Source organism: Arvicanthis niloticus, chromosome 12 (genome assembly GCF_011762505.2).
Source record: "Arvicanthis niloticus isolate mArvNil1 chromosome 12, mArvNil1.pat.X, whole genome shotgun sequence".
NCBI classification, from domain to species: domain Eukaryota; kingdom Metazoa; phylum Chordata; class Mammalia; order Rodentia; family Muridae; genus Arvicanthis; species Arvicanthis niloticus.
In genome coordinates this window covers 76751557-76766402 of record NC_047669.1, presented here as the reverse complement: position 1 = coordinate 76766402, position 14846 = coordinate 76751557, and the positions used below count along the sequence as shown (strand labels likewise).

General features: G+C 45.6%; 1 protein-coding gene across 5 annotated transcripts in view; it reads left to right on the top strand.

The window, feature by feature from the left end:
• Erg (ETS transcription factor ERG) overlaps positions 1 to 14846 on the top strand; it is a 156156-nt gene that overhangs the window by 120442 nt on the left and 20868 nt on the right. For all 5 annotated transcript variants that reach the window (XM_034515162.2, XM_034515160.2, XM_034515161.2 and 2 more), the window contains exons 3-4: positions 3256 to 3407; positions 14235 to 14438. In XM_034515162.2, the coding sequence (XP_034371053.1) occupies positions 3256 to 3407; positions 14235 to 14438 (356 nt within the window). The remainder of the gene's footprint in view (positions 1 to 3255; positions 3408 to 14234; positions 14439 to 14846) is intronic.

Here is a 14846-nt window from a genome sequence, read left to right as displayed (position 1 = left end):
ACAAACACAGAGAGATACACATACACTCACACACAACACACAGACACAGATACACACACAGACACACAGAGACATGCAGGCACACAGATACATACACATACAGACATACTTACATGCACTCACAGACATATAGACACACAGAAACAGATACACACAGATACATACAGACATATAAATACTCAAACACAGAGACAAACACACACACACACACACACTTAGGTGATAATGAGAAAAGAGGTTGTTGAACCCCCAAAGCCTCATCTCTCTGGTCTTCAACTTTCAGGTTATTAATTCCTTTGCTGTACAGAAAAAACTGTTAGTGCCTGGTATACAGTAGGTGCTCAATAAGTTGCCTAAACGAATGAGCAAGTAAGTAAATTTAGACTTCACAATCATGCCCGATGTTGCTCTCACACCCTGGGCACCACCTACTGTCAAAAAGTTTCCTTCCAAAGAACCAAGTCCTTAACTTCTCTTTCCCAAGAGTCTTCTCTCTCTGAGACACATAACACCAAAACATTCACACTGACTCCATTGACGGATTTTTCCAAAGGATCAGGAAACGTTGTCTCAAGTAAAGATACTCTGTGGTTTGATAGTAGGATGAGCCTTGTAGAGATAAATGTTTGAAGCCAGGAAAATATAGCATTGAGCAGAAATCCTGCATGTGTAGACAACTCTGGGAAGACACAACCCTGCTCCGTGGGAACGTGGACGGTTACTATTTTTAAATTACCTCCGTGTTGATACAGCGGTGAACATTCTACTTGTCGGGTTGTATGTTCCCAGGTTGTAGTAGGACCTCAGCCCTGTGTAACTCCAGCCATTACCTGCTCAGGTAGCTCTTGCTGTCTCTTCGGTGCCAGCACCGAGATCCTCTGTGGATCTGGATGCATTAGCAAGTGATGCTAGGTATTCAAAGCACTTGGTACCATAGAACTCTTCCGGGGCGCTGGGCCCTCAGCCAGCCCTTCCTGTCCACAGTCCTGTCTAGGTCTATGGATGAGAAATGAATTTCACTATGCCATTTCAGCTCCATCTTGCTCAGAGGATAAACCCGCCTATCTGCCTTAGCCCCGCCTACCTGCATTAGCCCCACCTACTTGCCTTAGCCCCACCTACCTGCCTTAGCCCCACCCACCTACCTGCCTTACTTGGTTTTACTCTTCTCAAACTTGAAGGTCAAATCCATAGCAACCATGTGATTCTACAAGTTACCTGCCAAGCTGCAGCTAACAATGCTTGGAGCAGATGAACAAGGGCCCTAGGGAGGTGGAAGCCAAGTTTTCAACACTGGAGTAAAAATCTAGAGTCTGCGGGTGTCTAACGTTTCCAGGAATATGGAAACCCACGTGTTGGGTAGAACTTGAGAAATGTTTCCAAAATTCTACTACAGATAATGTAACCAGCACACAGAGGTGCCACTACTGTGGTGATCCAGGGTTAGCCATCTGTGGGCTAGCCACCATTCTTCCTGTGTAGGTTACCCATTGTCTATCATCCAGAGTCTAGCCATCATCTGCAGGCTAGCCATCATCTGTGGGCTAACTGCCATCTGAGAAGACATCGACATACTTTTTTGTTCTCTGATGAAGCTGGATTTCTTAATCCTTTCTAAAAAATATTTAGTTTATGTGCATGTATATTATACATGCATGTATATATGTAAATGCCTAGTCTGGCTTTTAGTGGTCAGAAAAGTGTGTGGGGTCCCCTGAAACTGGAGTTACAGATGGTTGTGAGCCACCATGTGGGTGGTGGAAATTGAGCCTGGGTCCTCTGCAAGAACAACAAGTGCCCTTAACTACTGAGCCTTCTCCGCAGCCCCCAAACTGTTTTCTTTACTTGATGTTAAACTATGAGACTTGTACCTCAGAAATATCACTTTCATGTGTGTACACGTGCACACGCACACACACAATTTTTCATAAAAAAGGTATTTTTGACTCTTTGCACATACAGTGACTGCCTTACTAAAGGTTTCTATGGCCTGTTCTCAGGGTCACTGGAGGCAACTCACCCCATTCACACCACCATTTTCAAGTCCTTGTCTTGGTTCACTCAGGTCGCTGGTCTATACTCTTCAGCTGGCTTTTTTTGCCTCAGACCCCCATCTTCTCTGCCTCCCTGACTGTGCCCCCATCACCAGGAGTCCTCGGCTCTAGATCCTGTGTTTGGCACAGGGATCAGAATCCAATAGGGGACATCGCTGGGGTCTCAAAAGCATCATCACTCCCTGAGAGCATTGCTAAGCTGCATGAGTCCTGGTGTCTGCTGCTAGCTCTGTTTATTGTCACCCGGCAAGAATGAACACCAACTCTCTGTTCCCTGTGAGTGTTCACAGACATCTGTCACAGGAGTCTGGACATGACAGTTTCAGAAGGAATTGAAGAGTGAAATAGAAGCCAGACAGCAGCTTGGTGTATGTAGGCTGCTGAGCTGGGTGTGGGGACAGCGTGGTCTCACACAGTAGTGCAGGCTGTTGAGCTGAAACACCAGGCCCTTGTTACTCATGGTTCTGAAGATGAGACATCCAAGGACAAGATGTCAGACGGCTCCATGTCAGCTAAAATGCTAGGGGCTTTCTCTTTGGGTTGTATGTGGCTACATGTTCACATGGAGGGAGTGAAACAAGGGGTGGGTCTCCTCCTCTCCCTATTTGTGTGTCTTATACATGTGTACATGTGTGTATGTGTGTGTGTCAGGTGTACGCACTCATGCATGTGTCTGTGGAGGCCAGAGGTTAGCATCTGCTGTATTTCTCAATCACTTTCCACCTTATTTTTAAAGGTGAGGTCTCTTCCTGAACCACAGAGCTAACGACAGGCTGAAATTTTTTGGCAGTGCTAGGATGGGTGCACACACCGTCACACTGGTCTTTCCAGGTACACATGCCAGCATGCTGGTCTATTCAGGTACACACACCATCTGGCTTGTCTTACAGTAGATTCTGAGGATCCAACTCAGGTCTTTGTGTTTGCATAAGTAATTTACTCACTGAGGCAACTCCCCGGTTCTCCATCTTCCTCTCTTCCTGCCATTACTATCTCTAGCCTCGACTCATGGCCTGAGCTAAATCTGTATACCATTATGTGGGGCCTATTGCTCCAACATGTGAATTCGGTGTAAACAGCATTCTGACGTTTGTCATGCTTCCTGCCTCTTCCCACGCTGCCTGTCACTGGACCTGTACTTCACAGGACCCTGCTCTTTGGGTACCGCACTCACAGAAGAAATTGTCTTCTTCTCCTACAGGAACTCACCTGATGAATGCAGTGTGAGCAAAGGTGGGAAGATGGTGGGCAGCCCGGATACCGTGGGCATGAGCTACGGCAGCTACATGGAGGAGAAGCACATGCCGCCCCCCAATATGACCACAAATGAACGCAGAGTGATCGTCCCTGCAGGTCAGAGGTCTTGAGATTTTTGCTCTGGTTAACAAACCATGATTCCCAGGAAAGACAGACCACCTCTGTCCTTTATGAATTTCTGTCAGGGACAATAGACCCGTCATTCTGGTCTGGAGCTGCTCTCTGCTCCACCCACGTCACTCAGTCCCCATCTGCCTCATTGCTCTTTCTTTTACTCCATCTTCCTCTCACTGGAATGCAGGCACCAAATGCTCTGGTAAGGTACAAACGTAAGGGTCAAATGCTCTGTCTGGCCCACATAGGCACTCTATGGGAATTAACCAGAGGCAGGCAGGATAAAAGATATCCACTTTCTGTCAGAGTAGTCAAAGTTATGCACAGCAAAGCTTTCGTAAGCTCCACTGTTCCCTGCTCCAGATCAACTCATCTTCGTAATGAGCAACAATGAACAGGGTCAAGCTCCCTCTGCCCCACCCCACCCCCCATTGTATGACGTCCTCTTGGACTCTCTCATCTTCTAAACAAGAAGTTCAGTGTGCAGAGACACTGGCAAAATACAGGTCTATCCGATGTGTCACCAGATGGTGTCCCTTCGGGTATATCACTACAAGACTTTTCAACAGACCTCAAAGACCTGCTGACATCCTGACTCGGCTAGACAGATTCTTTGCCTCATTTTCTTCTGAGGAAAGACTCAAGTCTGACCTCACTTAAGAAGACTTTGATGATATCAAAGCATCCTGATGATATTTCATAAATACAAGAAGGCCCAAACAGCACTGCACAACATGGTTCCACAAAGCAGTGGTACCCATCATGATTCTACAAGGAGAAGAAGGGTGTGACATGCAGGCTCTGCTCAGCTTGGTCCTCTATCATACATCAGGATCAATGACATCAGGGCACCAGGGTCCTCCTTTAGGGATGTACCTTGTTTTGTCACATATAACAAAACTTCAGAGGACACAATAGTGATAGTCCCATGTGCCAGTGGGTCAAAACTGCTCTAGATATTTATCGGAAAGCAGGTGGCATATACTCATTTGGTTTTACTCACAGCTGCTAAACTGTCTGCTCTGAGGCCACCTTGCTTGACACTGTGCCTCAGTATGGGGGAAGTTCCAGCTGGAAGGAAGCTGACCCCAGTCCACCTGTGCCATTGCTGGCTGGACACGAATAGAGGGAAGTGGAACCCTAAGGGAAGCTTTCTTCACCTAAGGCAAAGAAAGTTTTAGTTATATATGATAGAGGACCAAGCTGAGCAGAGCCTGCATGCCACACCCTTCTTCTCCTTGTAGAATCATGATGGGTACCACTGCTTTGTGGAACCATGTTGTACAGTGCTGCTTTGGGCCATCTTGTATTTCTGAAATATCATCAGGGTGCTTTGATATTATCAAAGTCTTCTTAAGTGAGGTCAGACTTGAGTCTTTCCTCAGAGGAAAATGAGGCAAAGAATCTGTCTAGCCGAGTCAGGATGTCAGCAGGTCTTAGGCATAGGCGCTCGTCCAGTGCTGACTGGATAGGCCAAAGGATGCGTTTGCAGATGGACTCCAGCTGGCATTGGGTAGAGGGCTATTTCTTCATCCTAAAGGAAGCTTTCTTTCAGCTGTACCCTCTTGTGCTGGTTGCTTCATGCCCGGGTAGGCAGTTATTCAGTTAATGGTATTGGTAAAAGAGTGAGCGGGGTGGATGATTTTGCAAGTTGTGAGTTTTTCAGTTATTGGTCAAGGTCCAGGTATGTGTGTTCACACAGATGAACACACACATGCACATGCATGCACGCACACATGCACATGCACACATGCACATGCACATACTCACATACATTTGAATGGTCAAGCAGCACAGCCATGGGATTGCAGGAAGCCAGGTGGTCAACAGCTCCTGTCCATCCCTTCAGCAGTAGCACAGGTTACCCACACTCCTTACCCAGGCTCCTTTGGGGTGTGGTGTATTCTACTCATATTGAAATCTTCAGACCTGAGTCTGATTGGTTCCTGGAACTCCTGCTGGTCAGATGTTGTGCCTGCCTGGTATGCAGCAATGTGAAACAGAAGCCTTAGTTCTCAAGCATTTGCTCTTTCTCTCACTACATACTGGCCTTCATGTCTAAGAGAGGGGGGAAGAGAGAGGGGGGAGAAAGGAGGAGGGAAGAGATGGAGAGATGGGGAGAGAGAGGACGAGAGGGAGACAGAGAGAGGAGGCGTGTGTGTATGTGTGTGTATGTGTGAGAGAGTGTGAGAGGGAGAGAGAGGGAGAAAGGGAGAGAGATGGAAGGGGAGAGACAGAAAGTGAGAGAGAGATGGACAGAGGGGGATAGAAGGAGGAGAGACAGAGAGGGAGAAAGATGTGGAGAGAGAGGGAGAGAGGGAGACAGAGAGAGGAGTGTGTGTGTGTTTGAGAGAGAGACAGATAGAGGGAAAGAAAGAAAGGGAGAGAGATAGAGATGGGGAGAGATGGAAGGGAGAGAGACAGAGAGGAGTGTTTGTGTGTGTAAGAGAGGGAAGGATGGAGGGAGAGAGAAAGGGAGAGAGAAAGGGAGAGAGAGAAGAAATAGAGAGGTAGAGTCAGAGGGAGAGAGAGATGGAGAGAAGAGAGAGAGATGAAGAGAGGGAGACAGTGAGGGTGTGTGTGTGTGTGAGAGAGAGAGAGAGAGACAGACAGAGACAGAGATAGACAGAGAGACAGAGGCAGAGGGACAGAGATGGAGAGAGAGGGACACACACACACACACACACACACACACACACACACAAATGGAGGACCCGGTAACTCTGTGCTTAGATAGAACCTTTGGACTTAGAGTTCATTTTGAAAAATTACTCCACTAACTTTGACTTTGAGACCCACCATCTTCAGTTAACTCAGTAGCCAAGAAGCCCAGAAAATACTCATGAAGAGTAATCATAGGCATGTTCTTATGGGTGCAAATGCCATAATTGGATATATTTACACTGCTTCCTGTGGCAGAGTGAATTTAAGAAACATTGTATGTACAGACATACACAAAAGTGGAGTAGCCTCAACCTTAGAGGAGAGGAATGGGTGTGTAGACAAAAGGAAGTGTTTAACAGAGAGGGAGACCGCCATGTGGTATGCATCATTTGTGTGTCCACATGAATATGTGTGCACTTCTCTGCTGTCTATGAAATTGGATACCAGTCAGTTCAGTATAAATTGATACTGTTAGTAACAAGCTCTCCTCTAGTAAGGATTCTAGTTCAGCCTCATCAAATTTTAGTGATCTCGGAAAACCTGCAAAGTCAAAATCATCAAAATAAGCCCTCTTTATAATAAAGTGCTGAGTAGCTCAGGTGATGTGTTGGCTAAAACCCAGAATGATCATGTGTGTACTCTGGGAAGAGACCACTCCTCAGCCTCATTTGGTGTCAGCTCAGATTTCCATGGTGACAGATGGCACCGAGCCCAAAACTAGCTGTGTCTCATATTCTGGGCACCTAACAACAGCGCAAACCTAGTAGATTTGACTCCTATGTCTGCTATGCACGGGGTTGCCAAGACTGTGGCCACAGATCCTAGTGTAGAAATGGTGGATTCCCAGAACACACAAAGCTGATGCTGTAACCAATGTCAGCATTGTCTCATGAGTGTCCGCCATCAAGGACAGGACCGCTCTGTGCTGGCTGCACCTCTCTGAGTCTAAGGCTATTATTTAGTTTTTGGTGGCGTATACTCAGGCGTGCTAAGGGGCTGCTACAGAGGACGGCACACACACATTCTCCATCGTTTTTAAAAGTTTCAAAATGATGACCGAATGCAACAGGACCTCTGGTTTTAGCAGTTGATATTATTTTTGAAAGATACTTCTTCTTATTTCCTAAAAATAGGTGCCAAAATGTTAAACTTTTTTTTAAAAAAGTATTTTCTTACTATTTTTTTTAACAATCGGCTCAAACCCTTTGATATCAGCGGCTCAGAGACTGAGTGGCCACACCCGTAATCTTCCCTTGCTCTATGTATTTTAAGCATTTCCTGTGTTCCATCGCCATGGACAAAGGCTCCCATGAGACTGAATTCTTTCTTCTCAGCCTCCGATTTTTCCATGGCAGACATGGAAATCCCTTGAGTTGAATCTCAGCCAGTCCTTCATGTTGGATCACCCAGGAAGTGTTCATTGAGCACCTGTTACTCATATGCCAGTCTCTTAGGAGCTGGCCAAAGAGTGCTGAGGTCAGAAAGACCCACCCCTGTGCTATAGATGTGTGGCAGGAAAACGGACAAGAGCTCGAACTTTATGACTGATGGCTGTTCTGGAATTCTTGAGCAAAGAGAGAAAACAAACAAACAAACACAGGTCATGAAAGTTTCATTTATAGCTGTGGCGATGCCTTGCCCAACCTCCACTGTTTTCCTCTGCCTCCTCCATTTTCCTCGGTCTCATCCCTCTTCCTCAGCCATTCCCTGGCCTCCTTCATGCTGCTGTGCAGACCCTGCCTGTGCTGTTTGGCCAGCTGTGTACCCTTCTCCCATCCTTGGCCAACAGACTCTGCTTCTCCCTCAAGACCTCTTTGCATTGCATGCTGAATTCTCTAGCAAAGAAATTCCTTTTCTTGTGACACCTGACCACTTGTCTCTTACCACATTTAGGTTTTACTCTGTATTCCCCGAGGCACACATATGCTTATTTAAACAGAGACAGTAGCATTTGATTCTAAAACGGAAACGAGATGCTGCAGGCTTGTGACCCAGACTACTGGCTGATCAAAATTCTGATTGAGTGCAGTTAAAAATACACAGAGAAAACGAAAGGATTGTAAGGAAAGAGTGAAGCCGTTCCGATGGCAGGCTTGGCCAAGACGTTGCAGTCAAGCCTCTGCTGTGGCTTTGAGCTTCCTGGTAGTCAAGATAAAAAGTGTAATTGGGGGAAAACGATTAAAGTTGTTTTATAGGAGAGGTGATGCTTATCTCAGCAGAGAATCCTAAAAGCTGTATCCCTGGAGACCGCAGACCCGGCTACCTCCCTGCAACCACTGTGGCTGAGCATTGCAACAGCCCAGGTCTTCTGACACATTGTGAAAAAGCTGAGTGAGTTACCCTAGAGTCAGCCCAGGGGAGTCACCAACAGATACTGGGGACTCTAGAGGCTACGTGTGACAGGGTTTGTAGTTCTCAGAGCATCAGAGGGCTGATAGGAGCGTCCCTGAACATGACATTGCTGAGCCGGACTGCAAAACAGAGAGAGGACCAGGACTAGAATCCCCCATTCCAGGCTCTGTTAGCTGGACAGCACATTTGATCACACCAGCATTTGTTGTTGATGAGGCTGTGTGTGTGTAGATTCCAAGTTGTGTGAAGAGCACATGGTGCCAATGATAATTGTCACTTGATCGCAGGAATCAGAGGATCATGGGAGTTGCAAGGTGATTGGAAATCTCAGTTCAATAGCTCCCTTTAAACATGGGAAAATAAATATTCAGAAAGATAAAGACAACTGTCCCAGAATCAGATGCACAGAAGAGTGGGGCCGGAGCCAATGCCTAGAGCTGCAGAGAACTCAGTTCAAAAGCTATAATCAGTCCTTCATCTTGCTTTGTCACCCTACCACGCACTCCTGGTAACCTCGCCCATTACATCATGTTTCTGTATGCTTGTGTTGGACTCCTGCTGTGCCAACCACCAAACAAGAGAACTGAAACTCTGAAGTCAGGGTTCATCTTATCTGTGAACCTATGGCTGGGTAGTGGTAGAGGAAATCACATGGGGTTATATGTAAGACTGACGTTTTACAAAATCAAATGATGGCAGCTAACATCTGCTGCTTACACAGGATTGGGTACTAGGACACAGCATTCAGGAAATGTGTCCCTGCCAAGGTACACTGCAGGGGTCACTGTTCTCATTCTACTGAGAAGACTTGTAATGCCAAAAGACTTGCCCAAGATGCTCCACCAAGTGTTGTGGAAAGCCAGAATTCTAACCTAGCGCTGTGTGACTCCTATGTTAACTCTTAATCCCATCTGACACCAATAAAAACACCCAAGAAAAGTTAGGAGATAGCATAGTGGAGACAGCCCAGTGGCCTTGTCCAAGTTCTAGGTGAAGTAGAGAATCATGGGAATACAGAGGAAGCTATAGAATGAGTCTAATTTATTATATAAATTGGGGGTGAAATTAGATTTTCAAGCAAAAGTACAAGTCTATTGCTAACCATCCTTCACTACAGAAAAAAAAAAAGGAGGCATGGGGGAGGGGGGCTTAACCAAAAGTTGGCTAAGTGTACATCTAAAGAGAAATGGATACAAAGTAATAAGTGTAGTTTCCGGTTTTGAGCTGCAGCAAGAAGTAACTTAAAGAAGAGAGGCTTTATTTCTTATCAGGATTCCAGGTTACAGTTTATCACCTTGGCGTGGCCACAGTGACAGGAGCTGGGTTGTCATATCACGGCCACAGTCAGGAGCAGAGAGAAATGCATGGGTGCAGCATGCTTGCTTGCTTGCTTATGCTCAGCACTATCTCTCCACCTGTGAACAGTTCAGGAACCTGTGCCTAGGGAATGGTGCTGCCTGCAGGGGGCTAGGACTCCCCAAGTCCATCAACACAATTGATAGAAGCTCCCATTGATATACCCACAGGCCACCCCAACACAGACAGTCTCTTCCTAGGTGACTGTAGATTGTATCAACAACCATTGCAGCCTCCTAGGTAGGGAGTAGGGGCAAGGTGAAAGGGCAGTGTCACCCTGTAAGAGAATGGATTGGAAAGGAAGCTTTCCACATTCCTTCTGTTATTTGTGAAAAATAGAATTCTGATGATAAAACCTCAAATTTATTTTAAACAATAACAAGAAATAAAGAGGAAAAACATTCAAATGGCCAAAGCAGGAAGAGAGGATGAAAGTAGAAATGAAATAGATCAATCTGGGGCTGCAACAATGGCTCACAGCTGTTAAGAGCATTGGCTGCTTTTGGAGAAGACCTAACCCTGATTCCCAGCACCACATGGCAGCTCACAACTGCACACAGCTCTAATTCCAGGGCAGCGCACACCCTCTTCTGGTCTCTGCTAGTACTGCACACATACAGTGTGTGGTATACTGAGGAGACACTGGAACACATAAAATAATTATGAGAAAAATGAATTAAATAAGATCTTAAGAAAAGATGTGGAAAAAAGCAGTCAAATCAAGGGTAACAAAAAGTCTGAAATCTAGAGGGAATGATAAAATAACTCACCCAAAGCAGTTATATAGTGTTTATGAAAACATTTTACACACACACTAAAATAATTGGTAGTAAACAGCTGGAATGACACATACTAATCAAAAGCTAATAAAAGTCTGGAAAAAAGTTAAAACATCAACAGATCAGATTTCAGATAGAAAGCCTTTTGGGAAATGACATTTGTTATTTAATATTAAATTCATATAAAAGGCATAAGGATGATAAAATTTATATTTACTTGGTAACATAACCTCAAAAAATAAATATTAATGAGGGAAGGAAATTGACAAATCCATTTCAGTGAGTGAGTTTGATTTACCTTTCTCAGTAATTGGTAGGTCACTGGCCAAATTTATATATATAAAATAACTCTGCATGTAACAGGTAATATATACTTTTAAGCACACAAAGGCACATTTACAAATATTGCCATTGCCACGGTCTCTGCCATCACAAAGGTTAGCAAGCCAGAGTGTTAAGAATCAGTGTTATAATAGTCCTTGCTTTCAGGTACCAAAAGGATAGATTAAAATAAACCACAAATCATCAATTAGAAATTCGAAAGTTTCAGAAACAGCTTTGAGGAAGTCCTCCTCTTGGGGTCAAAATTCAGCTTGTGGCATTGAGCAGTTTTGAGGTTCCCACCCTCTCCTGCACCTGCTTTGTAAGCGGGATCTGCCCATATCAGGAGGCCAGATGTTCAGTCCTATTTTCTTACCCTAGTCTTAGATATAGATTGGCTGACTTTCTCCAGAACTGGTTTTGTGAACAAAATGCTTACACTAGTCCTTAGATATGGCCTAGGAGGTACATTTTATTTTATTGTATATTCCACATTTGTCATAGCCAAGAGTGGCTTTTCTGTTGGGAAGGGAAAATCATTGATCATTTTTCATCGGTTCAGATCATGTTTGATTTTACTCAATTGGAAGTGTATGCCCGTTGAAGGGGTGGTGTTTCATGATAGTATAGTCTGTTATTGACAACGCAGTTCCCTTTTACCTAATTTCAGTCAGTATTTGTTAATACTTTTCTGGCTGCCGATGAACTCAACTGGATCAGAATCTTGTTTCAGGGAACTAGAAGAGTCTTCCTTTTTTGTTAATTCATGTATTGCTTAGTAGATGGGGGGCTCTCCACAGCTATGCCTGAAGGCCAGGGGGCAGCTTGGAGGAGTCATTTCTCTCCCAGAACTGTGCGGGGCCTGGGATCAAACTCAGATTGTCAGGCTTGGCAGCCGATGTCTTTAACCACTGAGTTATCTCACCAGACACAGCAGAGTGTCTTTATGACTCTCTCCCGCCTTTCTCACAGGTATCTCTCCCACACATCATTGGCATTATGTATGATGGTGTGCTTAGATGCTTTAATATCTAGAGTTCATAAACATTTGATAAGATACAGAAAAGAGTGGAGGGTCTCCACTCCCTCTCATGATGTGGCTCCTTGCCCTTTTACTGTCCCTTGGAACCATAATGTCATGGCTATTTCCAAAACAGTTCTACTTTCCAGGAGGAGGCTGAGCACATAGCGTCTTATCTTATCTCCGTTTGGCTCATGTTTTGTTCAACAGAAGCACCTCCGAAAAGCTCTTAAAATAAGAGATAAATCAGACTTTTGTGTACAAAGGAAGAGGCAGCCCTGGAAATTAAATAGATTATTCATCTTAGTAGAGTTGACTGTGCAAACCTCTTCTGGGGACGATTTCATCTCTGCAGTTGTTACTGTTGGCCAAGCGCTTTTACACACTTTATCTTACTAACTTCCCCCACCCCTCATTGCAAGCGTTCATTTAATTAGCCATAGGAAAATAAGGCTAATTCCAGAGAAGGTAACACTTACACCCAGTCAGAGAGTCCAAGCACGAATTTCTCTGACTCCCAAGAGAGTCTTCCCCTCTCATCAGTGAGCTCTCTGTGCTTGGTGTAATTAAAGACACCACTCAATGCCTCAGAAATTCCTAATGCCTCTGAATTCCACATTGTAAACTGTGGCCTCCTTACCAAGGTGCTTAACTGTTCCTTTCCATGTGACTCCATCCTCCATCTCCACCCGCCATCTCTACTCCTCATCTCCATCCACCATCTCAATTCCTCATCTCCATCCGCCTTTGCCATCCACCATTGCCATCCGCCATCTCCAGCCCTCACGTCCATCCGCCATCTCCAGCCCTCACGTCCATCCGCCATGTTCATCTGCCACCTCCATCTCTATCCCTCATCCTCGTGGCCCATCTGCATGCCCCTTCTCCATCCACAGCCTCCATTACCATCCCCTCTTTCTTTGAGAAAACCCACTGATGGTTCCCTTTGAGCCAAATTAGCTGTAAGAGGTAGGTCTGACTCAGCTATACTTTATATCATATTCCCTGGTTAGTGGTTTGTACAAATATGGTTATTATTTTATTCTTGAGTGTCTATGTGTGTGCATATCTGGGTATGTACGTGGAGGCCGGAGGTCATCTAGAACTCATCAAATAGGTCAGGCTGATTTACCAGTGAGCCTCAGGGCTCTGTCTCTCTGCTTCCCCAACTCTGGGCTTTTGTGTATTTTCCACTGGGACTTGAACTCAGGTCTTCATGTTTGCAAAGTAGACACTTTACAGACTGAGCCATCTCCTCTGCCCCATTTGTATTTTCTTTGTAATCTGTAATGAGCACTCTCTCTCCTTTGTTCTATTTGTTATTTAATTTCTTACTTATTCACTTTACATCCTTCTTGCTGCCCCCTCCTGATCCCTATTCCCATAATCTCTCCCCCTCCCCTTCTCCTCTGTGCAGGCGGTTTCCCCCCAGTTTGGCACTTCAAGGCTCTGTGAGAGTAGGAACTTCCTCTCCCACTGAGGCCAGACACAGTAGCCCAGCTAGACAAACATATCCCACACACAGGCAACAGCTTTTGGGATAGCCCTCACTTCAGTTGTTCAGGACCCACATGAAGGCCAAGCTGCACGTCTGCTTCATATGTGTGGGGAGGCTTGGGTCCAGCCTGTGTATGCTCTTTGGCTGGTGGTTTGGACTCTGAGAACCCCAAGGATCTCGGTTAGTTGACTTTGTTGGTTTTCCTGTGGAGTCCCTTATCCCCTTCGGGCCGCAGTCCTTCCTCCCAATCTTCCATAAGAATCCCCAAGCTCCATCCACTGGCTGTGGGTATCTGCATCTGTCTGAGTCGGCTGCTGGGTGGAACCTCTTAGAGGACAACATGCTTTTGACTGCAATCATAACAGTATCGTTAAGTGTCAGGGATTGGTGCTTACCCATGGGATGGGTCAGTGAGCAGTCTCTTGATGTTTTATAACCTTCTTTTATATAAATGGACCAGTAAGTTTTCAAGGGATGACTTTTAGTCTTGTACGTTTTTTTAATGAATACATAAAAGTGGAAAAAAAACCAGCTGGGAGGGAAAAACAAAAAGCAAAAATAGATTACTACTAGAAACTGAGCCACAGTAGAGACAGAACAGACTCTCCTCAACATAGATGACAGAGATCTGTGGGCCTGGCTCTTTTGTGTCACTCTCCAGGACAATGTTTCCCTTGCTGTGACTTGCTGAGATTGGCCACAGGCTTGTGCAATCTGGAGATGGGGGGTGCGAGTGGGGGGACCTGCTCTGAGGCTGACTGGGCTGCCATCAGATTTGCCTTTAGGAGTTGATGGAGTCTGTCTTCCTTCCCTTTTAGATCCTACTCTGTGGAGCACAGACCATGTGCGGCAGTGGCTGGAGTGGGCGGTGAAAGAATATGGCCTTCTCGACGTGGACGTCTTATTATTTCAGAATATTGACGGGAAGGAGTTGTGCAAGATGACCAAGGATGACTTCCAGAGGCTCACTCCGAGCTACAACGCCGACATTCTTCTCTCACATCTCCACTACCTCAGAGAGAGTAAGCATGGCTGTTGCCATGGCTGCAGACCCAACCTCAGTGGGTTCAGACAGGGTGGTCCCAGCATCCTCTTGTCTGACCTGAGAGGACCTCACAGTGGAATTTCATGATGTAGATGAACAATGCAGTCTCTCCTGAGGACAGGGTGGTAGCCCCCTCCTGGGTTCCCAAGACCAGGAAAATGGAACATGGCAGAGAAGTAGCCGTGTTCACTAGCTTCCATGCTGCTCCAAACTGGAAGGCAGAAAATTTTGGCTTCTTCTTGTTGGGGATGTGCTTGGTTAGCATTCCACTAGGCAGTGTGAAGCCCCTCCTCCCATCCAACCTGACCACAGAAGGAGAGGATTTTCATTTTCTATTGAGAGGACGGGTAGTGTATTGATCATCAGCAGTGTGGGCCTAAAGGAT